General features: G+C 47.3%; 1 protein-coding gene across 18 annotated transcripts in view; it reads left to right on the top strand.

The window, feature by feature from the left end:
* The window catches only part of NCAM1 (neural cell adhesion molecule 1), a 294,929-nt gene that overhangs the window by 249,584 nt on the left and 27,609 nt on the right, over positions 1-17,736 (top strand). For 9 of the 18 annotated variants that reach the window (XM_084781343.1, XM_084781333.1, XM_084781347.1 and 6 more), the window contains 6 exons: positions 3,647-3,797; positions 3,924-4,108; positions 4,419-4,515; positions 4,845-5,015; positions 6,477-6,608; positions 7,678-7,692. In XM_084781343.1, the coding sequence (XP_084637469.1) occupies positions 3,647-3,797; positions 3,924-4,108; positions 4,419-4,515; positions 4,845-5,015; positions 6,477-6,608; positions 7,678-7,692 (751 nt within the window). The remainder of the gene's footprint in view (positions 1-3,646; positions 3,798-3,923; positions 4,109-4,418; positions 4,516-4,844; positions 5,016-6,476; positions 6,609-7,677; positions 7,693-17,736) is intronic. The other 9 variants (XM_084781345.1, XM_084781344.1, XM_084781349.1 and 6 more) reach the window with 1 other exon arrangement.

Raw genomic sequence — 17,736 nt, 5'->3', positions numbered from 1 at the left:
TCCTTGCCTACCTACTTCGGTAGGTAGGTGCCATGGGACTCCGGTTGAAAACTGAAGCTAAGGGTCAACCTTTCTATTTCATTGCTGCACTTGAAGACCCTTCATGTAATCATGCCCACCAGTTTTTACCTGGTTTGTGTAACTAGAGCAACCGATTATAGCATAAAAACCAGTTGCCCCTGGAACTGGGAAGTTATAGCTCAATCAGTAAAGTACTTGGCATTGATAATAGAAGCCAAGCATAGTGTTGCGTGCTTTTAATCTCAGCCCTGGGAAGAAACAGACAGGTGGATCTGTGAGCTCACTGGCCAGCTAGGCTAGCTCAATCACTGTGCCCTAATCCCAGTGAGAGACTCTTGAAACACAAAGTGGATGGCTCCTGAAGAGTCACACTTGGGTTTGACATCTAACTCCCACATAGACACACACACACACACACACACACACACACACACACACACACACACACACACACCAGCTGCCTTTAGATGAGGTTCAAAAATCTAATCTGAACACTTTCTATTAAAGTCCCTTTTGTGTCTCTCTCCAAATTAAGTTTTAACACCCAAAGCAATAATCACAGAAGAAGATTCAGTGGTCCAATTGACTCTTTATTGTAATTCAGTGAGTGTATCATCTCAGTCTTTTGGGGGTGGTAACCATTCAGATCACATAACTCCTGTCTGTGTTCAGGTCATAGCCATACATATCAAATGCTGCTTAATATTTGAAAGTTGTTACCTGTCCCCTGGAAGGTAACATTTCTGCACTTGAGCGGTCTCCCATTGTCAGACCCTGTTCATCATAAGTTCATCTCTGTAACGTGCCTTCCTTGATGACATGGAGACTGTAGTCAAGCACATGTCCCCACTGAAATGCTTTCCTCCTGTGGCCTTGGAATCACTTAGTGCTGTCATAGGCTGAGTGTCTTGTTGCCCCCAAGCCATGGCCCCATCGGCAAAAGGGACAGAAGGGTGAGTGGTGGGGCCAACTTCCACAGCTAGAGATCCCACGCTGCGTTGCCTTGTGTGTCTGGCCATCTTTCTGATCTAGAGCTGGCTAGAGGATGTCCTGAAATCCATCAGGGAGCATTAAGGAGATGTTAAATGGATTATCGTTATAAGTCGAAATAATAGGTTTGCTCCCAGAAAAGCAGACACACATACCCCTCCCCAGCCCACCCCTGCCACTCCATTTTCCAGAAGTACCTTTTACCTGGGATGTTTCACTTTGGACATAATTGACTTTCAAGTGAATGCCTATTTGACTCATTCAGAGGCGAAGACCATAGGCCAGATGAGTGTGAAGGTAGGATTGTGTTATGGCCAGCTTCATTCTGGATGCTCTGAGAAGCCCTACACTTTCACCTGGGGAAAGGGAGAAAGAACTGTTTTAATGAGAATAATTAGAGTCTCATATTTTTTAGAGAGAATGAGAAAGAGAGAGAGAGAGGAGAGAGAGAGAGAGAGAGAGAGAGAGAGAGAGAGAGAGAGAGAGAGAGAGAGAGAGAGAGAGAGGCAGAGAGAGAGAGAAAGGCAGAGAGAGAGAGAGGGAGGGGGGGACCCTCTGAGGGATCCTGAGTGGTCAGTCAGCAGGACTTGTAGTTGGAGTGGCGTATGAGTGTGTCCCCATGCCAGAAGAAATTACTTCAGGATGAGATAACCCAGCCACACTGGAGCCTAGCAGTGCATCCTTCAAGGGATACCTGGACATCTAGTAAAAGAGTCCCATCATCAAACTTGCAGTGAGACATATAACATAAGAAATCCCTACAGAGTATTGCACACTGGTCTGATGACATCATTAAATGACAGAAATCTCCACACAGGGAAATGTAGGCAAGGAGACAAATTGTAAAAACCAGCTCTCTTGATCCTCTGCTCCCCCCCCCCAAAAAAAATCTTGCAGCCTCTCTGTGAGCTTCTCTTCGGATGTTTCTGAGCAAAGACTATTTCTGTCTTGTTTTGTACTGATGCTCTTACTTGTGTGACTCCCATTGCCCTCTTTCCACATGGAAATATCTCCCGAGTTCCTAAGAGTTACTTGTGTGACAGTCCCAGGAAAAGGCCGATCTGGGTCACCGTTCATCCCGAGGTTGATAAGACCATGTGTGGGCCTTGAGTCTCTTCTTCCTCCAATCCCATTGTGCTTTAGGCAGAGAGGAGTGGCCAGTAAATCAGGCCAGCTTTTTAGAGATCCCTACAAGACTGACTTCACACTCTCAGAAGTCAGGCTGATGGGTGAAGATTGTGTTTGAGATCTAAAAATAGCCACTAAGATGGACCACTATCAGCCTACAAGAAAAGGAGTCCTGGGATCTAGCATCTCCAATAAACTGTATGTCTCTGGACTCTCTAGGACAGTCTTCTGTCACCTCTCATTAATGTGTATCAAGTCCCGGGAGGCAGCTTCTTGATCAACAAGCCGCCCTTATATACAGGGCATCCGTCTCTAAGAGAAAGAGCTGCACACATCTCTGTAGGCAGAGATGCCTTCCCTTGCTCTTTCCTTCCCTTGTTGGAAGCATGTTTAAACTCCCAGATACAACTCAAATACCTGAAGTGGACCTGATCCAAGTGATGCAGACAACTGAGAGTGAACGGACTTTGTGCCATAGATCTGGGAAGCCTGCTATACAAAGCCAGAGAGACTTTTTTTTAACTTCCTAGACTGGCTGGCAAAGGACATTGTGGTTCTGGCCCCTGGGCTTCTAATCCAGCACATTGATAAAAACTGAGGTTACATACTCTTTAATTCTCTGAAGACCAAACCCAAAGGAAGGCATGACAGGTGCAGCAACCCTCTGGTTCACCTCTGCTGAGCATCTTGCCGGGGGCCTAATGGGGTGGTCCAGCTTACATAGAATAGGACCTTTCTATTTTCTGAGGAATCTGGCTCAGGGGCACATGTCTAAACCCTTCAAGGGCTAGCAACCCTTTTGCTTAGAATGTCCAGGAGGGAATCTTTGCAAATATTCTAACATTCATTGCCTAAGGATTGTGTGCTGCTCATTCATTTCTTAAATATCCTTGTAATCCTAGAGACCCGGTAAAGTAATAGCAGTGTCAAAGACTAGGGGTGGGTGCAGACTTTGGTACAAAGGATCCTGGGTGAGCCTGAGACTCTTTTCTTTTTGCATCGTCCTTCAAGAGGTCCTTTCAGGTCAACAGGGCCTGAGCTTCGGTTTGTTTCCCCGTTAAAAGTGCAAATTGTCTTGCTATCAAGCACTCAGGAAAGAGAGGCACCAATGGGGAAAGCCATCACTGGCATTTCCTAGTACACATTCACACTCCATGGCACTGTGAGGGGTGGGTGAAAGGCAAGGTCTTGCTGGAACCTGTGCCAGCCAGGGCTTTTGCTTTCATTTTAACACATCCCAAGCTGGCCTTGGGGGACCTTACTATGGCCCCAACCAACCGAGTCCAATCTTCTGTTTGAACTGCATTAAAGTCCCCGCTCTGCTCGCACATTCTCCCCCACTATGAGGTAGGTGAAGCAAATCTAGAGGTTGGCACACACACAGAGAGAACTAGAGCCCGATCACAGACGACAAGCAATGGCTTTGTCTCCTAGACCCACTCTGCTCTAGTTTCCACAGCCCTCTGCCCCACCTCAGTCTCTGATGCTGTCCCTTCCCTCCTGGCAGACTCTGGATGGGCACATGGTGGTACGCAGCCATGCCCGTGTGTCCTCCCTGACGCTGAAGAGCATCCAGTACACAGATGCTGGAGAATATATCTGCACGGCCAGCAACACCATCGGCCAGGACTCCCAGTCCATGTACCTGGAAGTTCAATGTAAGGAGTAACCAGAGAAGGGGCCGGTAGAGGGAGGAGCCCTGGAGGGTAGGGATGCAGGAGAAATAAGCTTGGGTGTTCCAAGGAAGTGGTAGCTCTTCTGATGGCTTTTGTCATCCATTGCAGATGCTCCCAAGCTCCAGGGCCCTGTGGCTGTGTACACTTGGGAGGGAAACCAGGTAAACATCACCTGTGAGGTCTTTGCCTACCCGAGTGCCACGATCTCCTGGTTCCGAGATGGTCAGTTGCTGCCAAGCTCCAACTACAGCAATATCAAGATCTACAGCACCCCATCTGCTAGCTATCTGGAGGTGAGTTAGGATGTGGGCAAGGGCAGGGTGGATCAGGCTGTGTGATCATGGGAAGAGCTCCATTATTTCTCCTGCGTCCCTGGCACCTCCAGAACCAGGGAGTATTGGATGGAGAAGAAACTGAGCCTTTCTTCTAGGTCCTCATCCTCAACTTCACTGGTCCTGACCATGCGGCTAGGCTGGGACTGGGAAGCGGAGTGTGCCTCTTTCATGAGCCACCGGGTTCTTTGCACTGGGACTGATAATGTGTACATCATCGGATCTACCATCCATGGGACATTTGTAACCTATGGGGTCCTTCCTTCTGTAGGTAACCCCTGACTCAGAAAATGACTTTGGAAACTACAACTGTACGGCAGTGAACCGCATTGGGCAGGAATCCTTGGAATTCATCCTTGTCCAAGCAGGTAAGTGCCCTTCATGGTAACTTCCACAGCATCCTTGACCTTGTTGGCCATCTTATACACTTCAAGGATACCAGTAAAGGAGAAGAAGATGGAGCCAGGCTCTGAAACCCCAGATGCTGGAAGCCACCTAAAGTGTGAGACTCCAACTATGGGATAGGTCGAGAGGAGCATTTGAAGTAAGCTAGGAAAGTGAAGTCCCCAGTATCAGAGATTGTTACTCTTAGGTAGGATTCCTAAGAGTGAGCTGAAACATAGGAGGCATACTTCACACTGGGAGTTGTGGTCTTGGGCCACATATGTGACCCGGGTGTCTATATGTATTCTCACAGACACACCATCTTCTCCGTCCATTGACCGGGTGGAACCATACTCCAGCACAGCACAGGTGCAGTTTGATGAGCCAGAGGCCACAGGTGGAGTGCCCATCCTCAAGTACAAGGCGGAGTGGAAGTCGCTGGGTGAAGAAGCATGGCATTTCAAGTGGTATGATGCCAAAGAAGGTGAGTCTGGCACGCACCCTGGAATCCATCAGACCCTTGCTGACTTGTGTAGGTAGGGAGCGTGCAGGATGTTACCATCTGCCATCCCATCCAGCTTCCTCCAGGGTTGAGAGCTCTTTGGCTGGTGTTAGGTCACGGCCGTGCTTCCGTAAAGTTGTTGACCTTCTGTCTGTTGCTGCTTCGGAACTTAGCTCTCTCAGATGATTCTTACACAGAAGACCTGGTTTAGGTGAGGAAAAACAGTGCAGGGTATCCCCCTGTACTCTCTGCCTCCTCTATGACAACAACTGGGCATCCCTGCTTGGTCTGTATGCAGGTTACTGATGACAGTAACCCAGGCCAGCAAGATGACAGGTCTATGCTGAATCGATCCTATTCTATCTTCCAATTCAAGCCAGCGATATCTTTTAGGATTAAATGCTTCCCTCCTTTCCTCTCTCCTTCCCTTCCTCCCCCCTCGCTCCCCCTCTTGCTCCATCCCTCCCTCCTCTCCTCTTTTCTCTCCTTCTCTGTCTCCCTCCTGCCCACGCCCTGTCTCAGAATCAAGCATCTTTCCTAGACCATTCTCCACCTTTATTTTCTAACCATGAATTCATCTAGGCTGGCTGGCTGAGCAGTGAGCTTCAGTGGTCCATGCTCCATCTGTCTCTAGCCCCCATGCTGGAGTTACAGGTGTGTGCCTCCACCCTCAGCTTACGCAGGCCTCTGAGGATTTGAACTCAGACCTTTGTCCTTGTGCAGGAGACCTTTACCCACTGAGACACCTCCCTGCTCTCTTCTTAAAAAAAAAAAATATATATATATATATATATATATATATATATATATATATATATATATATATATATATACCACTTCTACTTATATTTTAATTATGGCAAAAATTCACATGAATTTTGCATTTGATCATGTTTACGTATACAAGTCAGTAGCACTGAGTCACGGCCATGACCTCTGACCACCTTCCGAGCATCACCTCAGACAGAAACCCTAATTCCTCCTTTCTCCACCTCCTTCTGGTCCCTGGCAACCACCATTCCACTGTTCCTCCCTAGCTGACTACCCTAGGTATGTCACGGGAGTGGAGTCATATGCTATGGGTCCTCTTGTGTCAGCTTATTTAACAGAATGTTCTTAAGGCTTACCATATTTTAGCACGTGTCAGCATCCCAGGTGTAAGATGAAATACCCCATTGTTGATTCTCCCTGCTTTTCCTTGATCCACTCATCTGTTATATGATATGTCATCAAGGTTGCTTGTGACTTTGGACTGGTGGGAATACTGCAGGTGTGACCATGGAGTGGCCAGGGATCTGTTCATCTCCTGCTTTCAATTCTTCTACACGGTCACCGAACAACGGCTGTGTTTAACTTTGTGAAGACCTGCCACAAAAGGCTATCTTCCACAGCCCTGTTTCCCCTGTACACTCTCTTTTAATCTGCCCTGTTTTCTCACCACAGCCAACATGGAAGGCATTGTTACCATCATGGGCTTGAAGCCTGAGACAAGGTACACAGTTCGACTGGCAGCACTCAACGGCAAAGGGCTGGGCGAGATCAGTGCAGCCACGGAGTTCAAGACACAGCCAGTCCGTAAGTACAGCCGGCTGTTCTGTCCCTCTGCACACTCACACTCTTTCCTCTTTTCCTCAGGGATAGACAGGGACCCTGAGTTGGCCCTGTCATAGCTCAGAGGATAGCTTCTGTCTTTTGGGTCCCCGTGCTCACAGCGGCCCACTTAACCCTCTAGTCTACATGCCTTTGTTTCTCAAAATGTGTGGAGGATACTGTCCTAGTGGTGGCCCAGCTTATTAGAATAGCAGCCAGAGACCACCAATGGTTAACTATGGCGAAGAGTCAGAGCCGGGGAGGGTAAAACAAGCCAGGTGTGTGGAAGGTGTCTGGGAGAGTTGCTTTTGGAGCCAGGCCATGGAGGCCCCAAAGCACCTGGTGACTTGAAGGAAGACAAAGAGACAGTGACTGCTCATGTCATTTGTGTGGGCACTTTTGATGCAGCAACGATATTAAGTCATAGAGTCTTCTTCGTGAGGAGGTACGGGTCCCCGCCATCTAAAACGGGACCCTGAACTTACCTGGTTCTTCTTTCCTAAGATAACTCCTTAGACCATTCTCAGCCTCAGCAAGTTACCTTCCCAGGTTCCACTCAAAGCTACCTCTGGCTTCTCTCTGTCATTCCCCCCATCCCTAACCCATGCTTGCCCAGCTTAGCCTTCATCTCCCCCAGCAGCCAGGCTCTGGAAAAGCCTTGCCTCAGCTACGTTCCCCTGCCATCCACATTGCTGTCCCACAAGGCACCTGGGTCCCTCCAGCTGAAGAAGATGCTATAGAACTGGTCTCCTTGGTGACCATGGAGCTCCAAGCTCTCCCTGGACCTTGGTTCAATGCATACAAGAGAACCCTTTGCTTCGTTGTCTGAGAAGCCTACAAAAACACCCCCCTTCACCTCTTTCCAGCGATAGGGTTGTTCTCACCTTCCTCCTGCAGGGAGTGTTTCTTTCCATTTTAAAGTAATTTGATAATTTGAGTTTCAGCTCCATGTGCTCTGTGGATTCGGTTCATTTCTTTTACATCTTATTTTTTTTCCCTTGGGTCTGTCTCTTGGCTTTTCTTTTCGTCTGTGTTCCATCCATGGGAAATGCAGATAGCCCTCCTCCACGTAAGTGCCTCTTCATACCTCATTACCTGTTGCCATAGTGTTAACACCTAGTTCTAGTTCATAATTTAGTTCTGGCCCCTTCTTTTGTCCCCTAGAGGCTGAAGTAGATGACGCTGTCTGAACCCTAACCACACTGACCTTAGTTTACCGTGCCTTTGTTAACGTATATAGGTCACTCCGAGAGGCTAACATTGCTGTTCTAGAGCATGCAACGTCCGTGTCTTTTGAAATTGTGTTTATTTATTAATTCCTGTGTGTAGTAATTACCTTGTGGGAAAAAAAAAGATAAGGTTTGCTGAACCACGGCATGGTGGAAATCTGCAGATGGTCTCCGAGTAACATCTCGCTAATAGCAAGCCTCCCTTTTAGCCCTGGTGCCGGAGGAGGAGTGACACCTGCCTCCTGAGGACACTGTTCCAAATTTGATGGAGGAAAAGGAGCCAAAAATAATCTTCCTGTTTGCTTTTAGGAAGTAAAAAGAATGGAACACGCATGCTTCCTGGCTCATCTGTTAGGAGGGAGATAAGGAGGAGCAGAGGCGACTGGTGGAAAACCCTTGCAGTGGGGTACAGAAAGGCATAGCTACGCTGTGTCCTGTGGGCAGCTGCCTGCAGTGGGCGTGAGGGGGGAACTAAGGCCTCGGATCTTGCGGGCTCTCTTCATTTGCACTGGAATTCTCAGAGTGGACATTCCTATATTGGGGAAAGACTGGCCACTTCACTCGGTAGCTACCCAATATATGATGGCAGGAGGGAGAGTTCCCCCATGTTATTCATGTAAACTAGAAATAGATGGTGCCGAGAGCAGGGCAAACGAGAGAGGTGGCAGCTGCTACAGAGAATAGAGCTGGCCCTGACACCTCAGCCAGCAGAGACACCCAACTCCCAATGTCACTTTGCCGCGGTCTGGCTCTCTCTTCCTAGGCTGAGCACCTAGAGAACAGAGGGTGAAGGTATTCTGCAGACCTGGAAGGAAAGCTATCCAGGACCCTTACACCATTTGTAGAAAGCCACCAGATCCTAAATGGCACTCAGGGAAACTTACATTTGCAGAAGCATTCCGAAATATTGCAGCAACAGCAAAAGCTAAGTCGCTGAGGGATGTTACGCCATCAGCCAAGTTGGTGTCTGGATGCATCCGCTAGGAAGGTGTCAGAATCAGGGCCCGTGGGAGGGAAGTGACAGGTAGGGAGCAGTCAGGTTAGACTGGCAGCTGTGCCCCAGGGGAACTCTGAAGAGAAAGCTCTTCCTTCTGGGTCCTTCTATCAGTCCTCAGCTGCTCCCTCTAGGACCTTCTCTACAGAAAGTGATCAGGAAGCGAGGACCAGCTTGGCTAGTCAGATAGAGGGAGGCTCAGAAAAGACTCTCTGTAGGCTGTCTTCTCCCCAGTGGCAACAGCTGACTTGGAGGAACTGGACTCACAAGGTCACAGTAGTTTCCATTCGTTACCAGCTTGGTTTATGAAGATAGGATTGTTAGGGGTTTGAGTTTGGGTTTTAATACAGCAGAAGGGGTGTTTCAAGTCATGGTAAAAGTTACATGTTTAATTAAAATTTTTTTTTTACTTTTAGTTTTAGTTGTTAATGTCTAAAAGAAGGAATCCCCTGGACTTTCTCTTTTGTTGTGTGGTAGTGTGGACACGGATGATTAATAATAGAGACTCCAAGAGACCTCTGGACAGGGTTGTGACACAGCAACAGTTAACACCAAAGTCAGTTTTCTCGATCATATAATAAAGATATGATTTAGAGAATTAATAAGCACCAGGGTTTCACAGGCCTTGATAAACACAGGCTTACTCCCAGCTTTGGGGGAGGCTTAGGCAGGAGGGTCAGAAGTTCAAGGCCTGCCTGGGCTACAGACTCAGTTTTAGGTAACCTGTCTCAAGACAAAATGAAACGAGAAAGGATTAGTGATATATCTCAACAGTGGAATACTTGCCTGGCCTGTGTAAAGCCAGAGATTCAAATCTCCTGGTAGGCAAGGAAGGAAAGAAATAATGAAGGGAGGAAGGGAGAAGGGAAGGAAGGAAGGAAGAAAGGAAGGAGGGAAGGAAAAAGGAAAGAAGGAAGGAAGAAAGAAACGGTTAAGAAGGAAGGATTATTTTTGACAAGCAGCAGCGTAGTATAATCTTAGCCTGTGCAGAATATTAGCACAGTGGTTTGGTAAACATGGGAACAGCTCACTTAAGAAACCTCAGTGGGGTCTTTCCTTAAACCCTCATGAGCTTCCCTGGTGACTGATGCGGGTCCCGCCTGTCCTGAGACAAAGCCCACTTGTTATATCATGAAGAGTCAAGTCTCCCCTGGGTCCTCGCTCCCACTTCTTGGAAGCAACAAAATCGCCTGAACTCAGAGAGAGAGAGAATCATCTATGGACTGATCTGTGTGTGCTTCTGCTAAGCCTGCCCTCGTCCACTGGCACCCCTCCCCTATCCTATAGGACTATAGGTGTGTAGACACAGACTGACTCGTGGCTCTGGAGTTGAGAGCAAAGTGTAACCCCTAGCCTGAGGAGAGAGAAGACCCAGGGCTGGAAGTGGTAGCTGCCGGACTACTGAGTTGGGAGGTGTCAGTTAAGGCCAGTGTTCAGCATTAACTAACTGTTGAAGTTTATTGGGATGTTTCAGTAACAGAGTCACTTTCTTGGCTCCTTAAGAAACCTCTGCACAGTTGGGGACGTAGGCTGATCACAGCCAGAGCAGAGCAGGCAAAACTAGCAAAAGCCACTGGCCTGTAAAGAACTAAGGCTTCCCAGCTAGTTGCCAGGCAGAGCATGGCCTAGCTGCCTGCAGGTCCTCTGTGCACAGGGCATGGAGGGGAAAGAGAGCTGTGAGACGGACCAAACTATGCTCTAACCGGGGAATGTTCTGTTGCATGTGTTTGCAAGTTCAGTGCCTGTGTGGACCCAAGACTGGCTGCTATTAAGTTCATGATCTGCTTGCTGTGGGATGGGCTGTTTTCCCGCTGGAACCTAATGCTCTGTTTGCTGAATCTTTTTGCTCTGTCACTGAACCATACATTTGTAGAATTTCATGGCCTCGGTGGTATTTTTGATTTAGCTTCTGTGCCAAGAAACAAAATAGTGGGATGTTTTGGTTTGGTTTGGTTTGGTTTGGTTTTTCAAGACAAGGTTTCTCTGGGTAGCCTTGGCTGTCCTGGACCCGCATTGTAGACCAGGCTGGCCTCGAACTCACAGGGATCTACCTGCCTCTGCCTCCCAAGTGCTGGGATTAAAGGCGTGTGCCACCATCACTCAGCACAAAATAGTGTTTTAAGGTGTAGAGATTGCATAAAACAAAACAAAACAAAAGGTTTTTATCTTGATGTGTTGTCCCCTCTGTGATACAGGCGAGGACACCTTAAAGGCACTGCAGTAGGCATGATTAAAGTGCATATGATATCAGGCATAATATGAACATTTACACAAACATCTTAAGACACACAGCCACACACACTCACACAAAGAAAGTGTGTGAGAGAGGCTTTTGCCTTAATTAACTGAGCTACCTATTGATGAAAGTTGAGTAGCCAAACTGCTATGCCTTCAGGGATGCTGACTCTGATGACGTCATCTAGAAGGTACTGGAAAACAAGCCCTGAGCATTGAGACAGCACTGCCAACCCGCTAATGCTCCCCCATTTTCTCACAGAGCTCTTGGAGGAGCCTGCATTGTGTAATTGCTGAAGGAGAACTTCTGAATACTTTTCCACCAAACACCAAAGACCCATTTGGTGTCCCAGTGCGGCAGATGCACAGCCGCTAACCACCCTCCATGCTGAAGGGTACTTGGGCTTGTTTGTGAGGATCCTGTGTCTTTTACATTTCCTTTCCCTAGGGGAGCAGAAATGACACTGAACATGATCTGTCTCACTCTTCCCTAGCAGTGTAAACAATTGCATTCTCGGGGGGGGGGGCAGGATTTTTGAAAGCAGCCATATTTTCAGAGGCTTCTGTATGAAAACTGACTGTACATAGTCATCGAAGAGAACCAATCCCATCTCGCTCAGTTATTCAAGTTAGAAAGGGAGATGCATAGGTTTTGCTCTGTGTACCCGGTAGGGCGGGAAAGGTGCTTAGTCGGTAGGCAGATTACTTGCTGTACAAGAGTGAGGGTCTGAGTCCAATCCCTAGCACTCACCTAAATAAAGAAGCCAGGAAGAGTGTGGCATGTGCCTGTGATCCCAGGGATAGGAACACGGAGACAACAGGGGTCTGGCCGCTTAACCAGCCAGCCTCCCTGAAGCAATGAGCGATAAAGGCAGCGAGAAACCCCCCCTCGCCCCATCTTAAAAAGTAAGGTGGCTGAGGGCTGGAAAGATGGCTTACTGCAGGGAACCAGAGTTCAGTTATCAGTATCCAAGTCAGGCATCTCACAGCACCTATGACATCAGCTCTAGAGCATCCAATGTCCCTTTCTGGTCTTCTCGGGCACCTACACCCATATACACACACATATGTAGCTACACAAAGACATAGTAATATACATGGAACTTAAAGTAAAATATTTTCAAAAACAGGTTGGAAAGCAATTGAGGAAGATACATCTGGCCTCGACACGCATACACACAGGTGTTCATGATCAGCCATTAACACAGACACGTTTACACACACAGGAGATGTGCCACATACATAGATACATGCCTATGATATAAACACATACCTAGAGTGTAACATGAAAGGCCAGTCTCTTTCCTTGCTAAGGTGCACTTTAAGCTGAGGCCCAGGTGCCTGTCCTCCTGGGTGATCCTGCCCAAGTGGCTGCTTGTGTTCCATCAAGGTTTGAGGCCCCTTCTGCTGGTCCTGGCCAATTCTTCGCCTGCATGGCAGACATAACAGGCCCATGATGGTCTCCTGATTTGTTACTTAAAAGAGATCCCTGCCTACTGTCCACTAGTGTGCCAGCTACCTGTCCCATGTAGTTTTTCTCTTTCCAACTCTACTTCACATCTGTTCCTCACAACAGCACCCCAGGATTACTAACTCCCTTTTTTTTTTCAATTCAGCATCCGTATGCCTCCAATGATCTATTTTCTCCTTTTTTCACCTTCATTTTTCTTTCTCCAGTGGCTCCTGCTAACTCTTCCACCCTTGTTCCATTGTCTTCACAAGCTAGTGAGTATTGCGTTCCTCATCCCCATCCCTGTGGGTGGCTCTCCACCAGGCAAGACTCATCTGCCCCAGGTTATCTGCGTCACCGGTAGATAACTGAGCTCTGACTGTGTAAAGTCCCATCTGGTTTTTTAAAGAAGAAAGGGGAAAGCAAAATAGGCACAGGGTGTCTCAGGGCAGACAAGAGAAGAGCTTTGCTCTGCATAGGAGGCCCTACAGACAGCTACCCTGAGGCTGCTTTGTGATTCCTCAGCAGGCCAGACCAAAGCCGATACTTGGAAAAGCCAAAGGAATTTACCGAGGGGAAAATTGAAATCTGCCTTGCCTGCAGGGTCATGTAAAATGCTTTGAGGTGTTGTGTGTTTACCCTTTATTTTAGTTGGACTTAAGATCTGAAATTAGATAGTGAGGCCTGTAGCTTTCGCCGTGATGACCTCTCATAAATATTCGTGGGGAAATCAACAGTGCCTGCTTGCAGATGTGCCTGGCATGGGCGTCTGCCGAAATTCCTTGACGCTTGCCAAGGGATGCTTGCTGACCTCTGCTTTAAAATCAAATGATGAGCCGCCCCCCTGCCCCCACCCCCACCCCCTACAGAAAATAATGAAAATTACAGCATTTATCAAGCTCTTCCTGACGCATCACTGACCAGCAGGATTATGATCCGGGCCCTTGTGGGTGAGCCTGGCCCCCCCTCCCCGCCCCTGCCCCCAGCTCATTTCTCTTTACTGCTCTGTACCTTTGTCCCTTGAATCCTGAAGAGTGGAGAGGCTCCAGGCCTTCCACTCCTTGGAAATTTGAACCTGGCTCTCTAGCAGGGGTGGGAGGGTGAGGATGGCAAAGTGAGATATTAGGTGACCAGTGCCTAGTGTGATGCCAGCACCAGCTCAAGGTAACACCAGCATCATGCTGGGCCTGGCTGGCTTAATTCTCCCTATTACTGCAGAAGCCCCTGTGGTTTGGACTCAACCTCAAGCTCTCTTTCCCTCGTTTTGAGTAAGAATCATTCCTACCATCTCATTCCGAGCTACGCTCTGTGGCCAAAGGACTCCAGGCTTTGGAACCTGGCTGGCATTGGTTCAATGGTTCATTGGTTCAATCTGATCCTCCTCCCTGTAACGTCAGGACCACGCATGAGTCTCTTGGAATCTCGAGTCACTTATTTCTTACCTTTAAAAATAAAGATAGATTCCCCTTTATTTATGGATATTTCTAAAAAAAAAAAAAAGATTAAATGAAAACATGCACAAAATATAGGGTCCAGCATTTAGTAAATGGATTTATTAGAAAGAATAATAAGGGATATGTTATCTCTTGCTGCATGAGTCCTTTGTCAGCAAAATCTTTCTTAAGTCCCTCCGAAATATTTATATTAATATTGGTAAATCAGGGAGAGAGAAATGAGTGATGTTTCACTGTCTCTGACACACACACATATGTGTGTGTATACATACATACATATATGTGATATACGTGCACACATTTACACACCTATGTGCACAATTTGTACTCCTGGGTATGTTGAATTGTATCTCTCTTCTGGCCTTCACCTTTTTGTGCTTCATGTTTCCATAGCAACCTGGCCTCTTCCTGTCCATCCAACCACAGACCTGTCTAGTGAGTACAGAGCCAGACTGCCCTAGGCAGCACCTCTGATTGGATGCTTGTAGTAGCACAGAGTACAGTGGTGACTGCATGCAGGCTCCCAGCCTTGAGTGGTTTCCTAAGCATGCTGCCTGTTTGGCCAAGAAAGCAAATGAAGCCTTCTCCAAAAGAATAAGGGTGGTTATTCGAAGAGGAATCTGTGGTTGAGGAGAGCTTTCCAGATTGACATTTGCGTTAAAAACAGAAAGGAATTAGGAAAACATAGGGGCGGGGCAAAGAATGGCAGTTCCTTCCCAAGGTTTTACTGTCCCTGCCTCTGAAACACATGCAATGGGCTGGAGAGATGGCTCAGAGGTTAAGAACACTGTCTACTCTTCCAGAGGTTCTGAGTTCAATTCCCAGCAACCACACATGGTGGCTCACAACTATCTACAATGTGATCTAAGGCCCTCTTCTGGCATGCAGGCATATGTGCAGGCAGAGCACTGAAATTCATACAAATGTGAACACACACACACACACACACATACACACACACACACACACACACACACAGCAATAAAGTGAGGAAAGGCTGAGAGCAAGAAGAAACCAAAGGAAATGGAAAGGATTCTTCAGAGAAAGGTGGAAGGAGCCATGCCCCCTGACAACATGGCTGCCCTAGTCTCAAGGCAGAACACATACCAGAAGGAGCCACAGTCCTTCCTTAGTCCTAAAAACTACAGAGCCACCTCCCGAGGCTGCTGGGTTGGAAGTGTTAGACTTCCATTCCTGCCAGTAGAATCCAGGGCACAGCTGCATCCCCTTTACCAGCCTGAAAACCTGGCAGAGTACGTGCCGAAAGCGTCCAGGCTGGTCTTCATGATGAGAAGCCGCACGCGTGCTGAGGAAGGACCTGAGGCCCTTGGCTAGGCAACAAGAGTGTTTGTACTTGACCGTGTATGTATGTTCCAGCCACTCGACGGCGGCCAGGGCTTTCAGCTTTCACTACATTTCTGGATGCAAGGAGAGTCCTGCCTCCTACCAGGCAGGAGTCAGAAAAAAGCAGATGGCAGGTCTGCAGAGTAGGGCTCCCACACCCTGGCTAAGGCTTCTGATACATAATTCAAGAGGGGAGAAAAGAGTTTCCTGGTTCTGTGTGCTGCATGGAGTGATTCTTTTCTCTCTCTCTCTCCCTCACACCATCCCCCCCCCCTCCTCCCCTGTGGAACAGAGCTATGGTCTGCATTCTCCGTGTTCCTCTGTGTGTGTGCTGCAATGACTTTTAATTCCTGATGTCTTTGAGGTTTGGTTTTTGAGCACAGCAGAGCAGGGACAATAGGCTGGGCTCATTCGCATGGGTTTAATGTTGATGACGGGTTTGAGGATTTTCTTGTTTGTTTGTGGTATTTTTTTCGCATTTGGGAAAGGAATGCAGCTAAGAAGAACACCTTTTCTTCTACAGCGTCTCCCACTGCCCCTTTCCAGCCTACAGCTGTCTGTGTCCCAGGCAATAGGAGAAACCATACGACCCATTTGTACAGCCCTGTCCTGTTTGAGACACCTCTTTGCATCTTGGTCTTGCCTGCCAATGAAACACAATCTTAGCTCCAGACTTCTGAAGAGGAATGAAGTATTTCCCCCTTGACGGGTGCTTCGTTTTTACACATCAGACCTTTCTACTCACAGATAAAGACGCTTAGTTGTGAAACCTGAGAGTAGGACACTGGAGTCTGTTTTTATTTGAACCATTTGACTACTGACCCAAATCATAAGTCCCAGTGGATAGTGAGGTAAAGGAGAGCCGTCAGGCCTGGCAGCAGCCTGAGTTAGCAGGAACGCATCCGTCACCAAGATAAAGAATATGTGAGCCACGCTGGAGGGGAAGCAGAGTAGCTCGGATCATGCAAATCCTCGGTCAGTCAGATAATAGGAGTGAACATAAGTAATATCTCCTAAGGGTGTGTGTGTTGTGTATGTGCGTGTATGTGCATGTGTGTGTGAGAGATAATGATCTGTTTATAATCATAGGTGAAGAAAGTTTTTAAAAATGAAAATCAAGAGACACACTTGGCTAAAACCTGTGTCATGATAGACCATAAAATCATGCATTCTGTTAGCTCACAGTGGCAAGGAGAGATGACACTCAGCTAGAGTCTCTCTCTCTCTCTCTCTCTCTCTCTCTCTCTCTCTCTCTCTCTCTCTCTCTCTCTCTCATTGTTTTTAAACCTACTTCAGAAAAACTTTCAGAAAGACATCTTTACCTCCCACCTTTGCCCTCCTCTCTTAACCTTGACTGTCAGTAGCTAGAACACACACACACCCGAGCCTGTGAAATTGTCATAGGAAACCTGAGAATTTAGGTGCAAGGTGACACAAAATGCACGATGCAGGGAAGACAGGTGACCTCAAACAGGGGAACCCTGGTTTACCTGCAAATCACAAACCCCTCTCTTATCCCTGCAGTCTTGGCAGATCTGAAGGCATCCCTGGATCCATAAGTAGTTAAGTGTATGTTTAATGTCACTCTCTGCGTGTTGGGCCAGGGCTGGTTTCTGCTATTTGGTATCAATGCAGCCATTGTCTCAATTGCCAGAGGAGAAGGTACCAAGTCTTTTACCTGAACTTGCCTTTTCCTTTTATATGTGCCTTGACTCTGCGGAGTCCCATAGGGTGTTAAGAATGTCACAGGTATGTCATAGGAAGTAGGATTAGACCCTCCAAGCTGTCCCTTTCTGACCTGAGTCTACTCAACACCCTTCAGTCCTCTCCTTCTCCTACTTGGCCTGGACAAACATGAAATGACTCTCATTAACTAAACACAATCTATTATTCTTTCAGGACTTTTCCCAGGTGACCTACAGCTCACTGCGACCACTTCCCCAAGGATGCTGAGACAATTCTGGAACCTGTGAAATAAATAACTTGCTTTCTTTCTTTGCTTTGCTTTTTCTTTAACAGACTTTGAGATTGACCTGGATTGACTTCTGGGCCTTGACAGAAATCCCCCCTCACTTTTAAAGTGTTCGTGCTCCTTGGTGTGGTATTAATATGCAATGTAGCAACTGTATCTAATGCTTACTGTGTTGTTAACTAAATGCGCTATATAGTTTGTTATTCTCCTTTTGGGCAGTATGGCTGCTCTCCCAGTGTTTCCTATATAAGCTGCTAATTTAATTTGATTTCTCCTTTTATTTAGTCTGTGATTTTGTTGTTGATTTTTTTCTCCCTGCCCATTGTTTACATCAGTTTTTAATTTTTTTGTATTTTTCATGTGACCTCCTCCACTTTCCTTTCAACCAATCATGTGCGTGCGTATCATGTGACTTTGTCATGTGGCTTGCATGGT

The sequence above is a fragment of the Acomys minous genome, assembly GCF_964271855.1.
Source record: "Acomys minous genome assembly, chromosome: 5".
NCBI classification, from domain to species: Eukaryota; Metazoa; Chordata; class Mammalia; order Rodentia; family Muridae; genus Acomys; species Acomys minous.
This window is presented reverse-complemented; position numbering and strand designations above follow the sequence as displayed.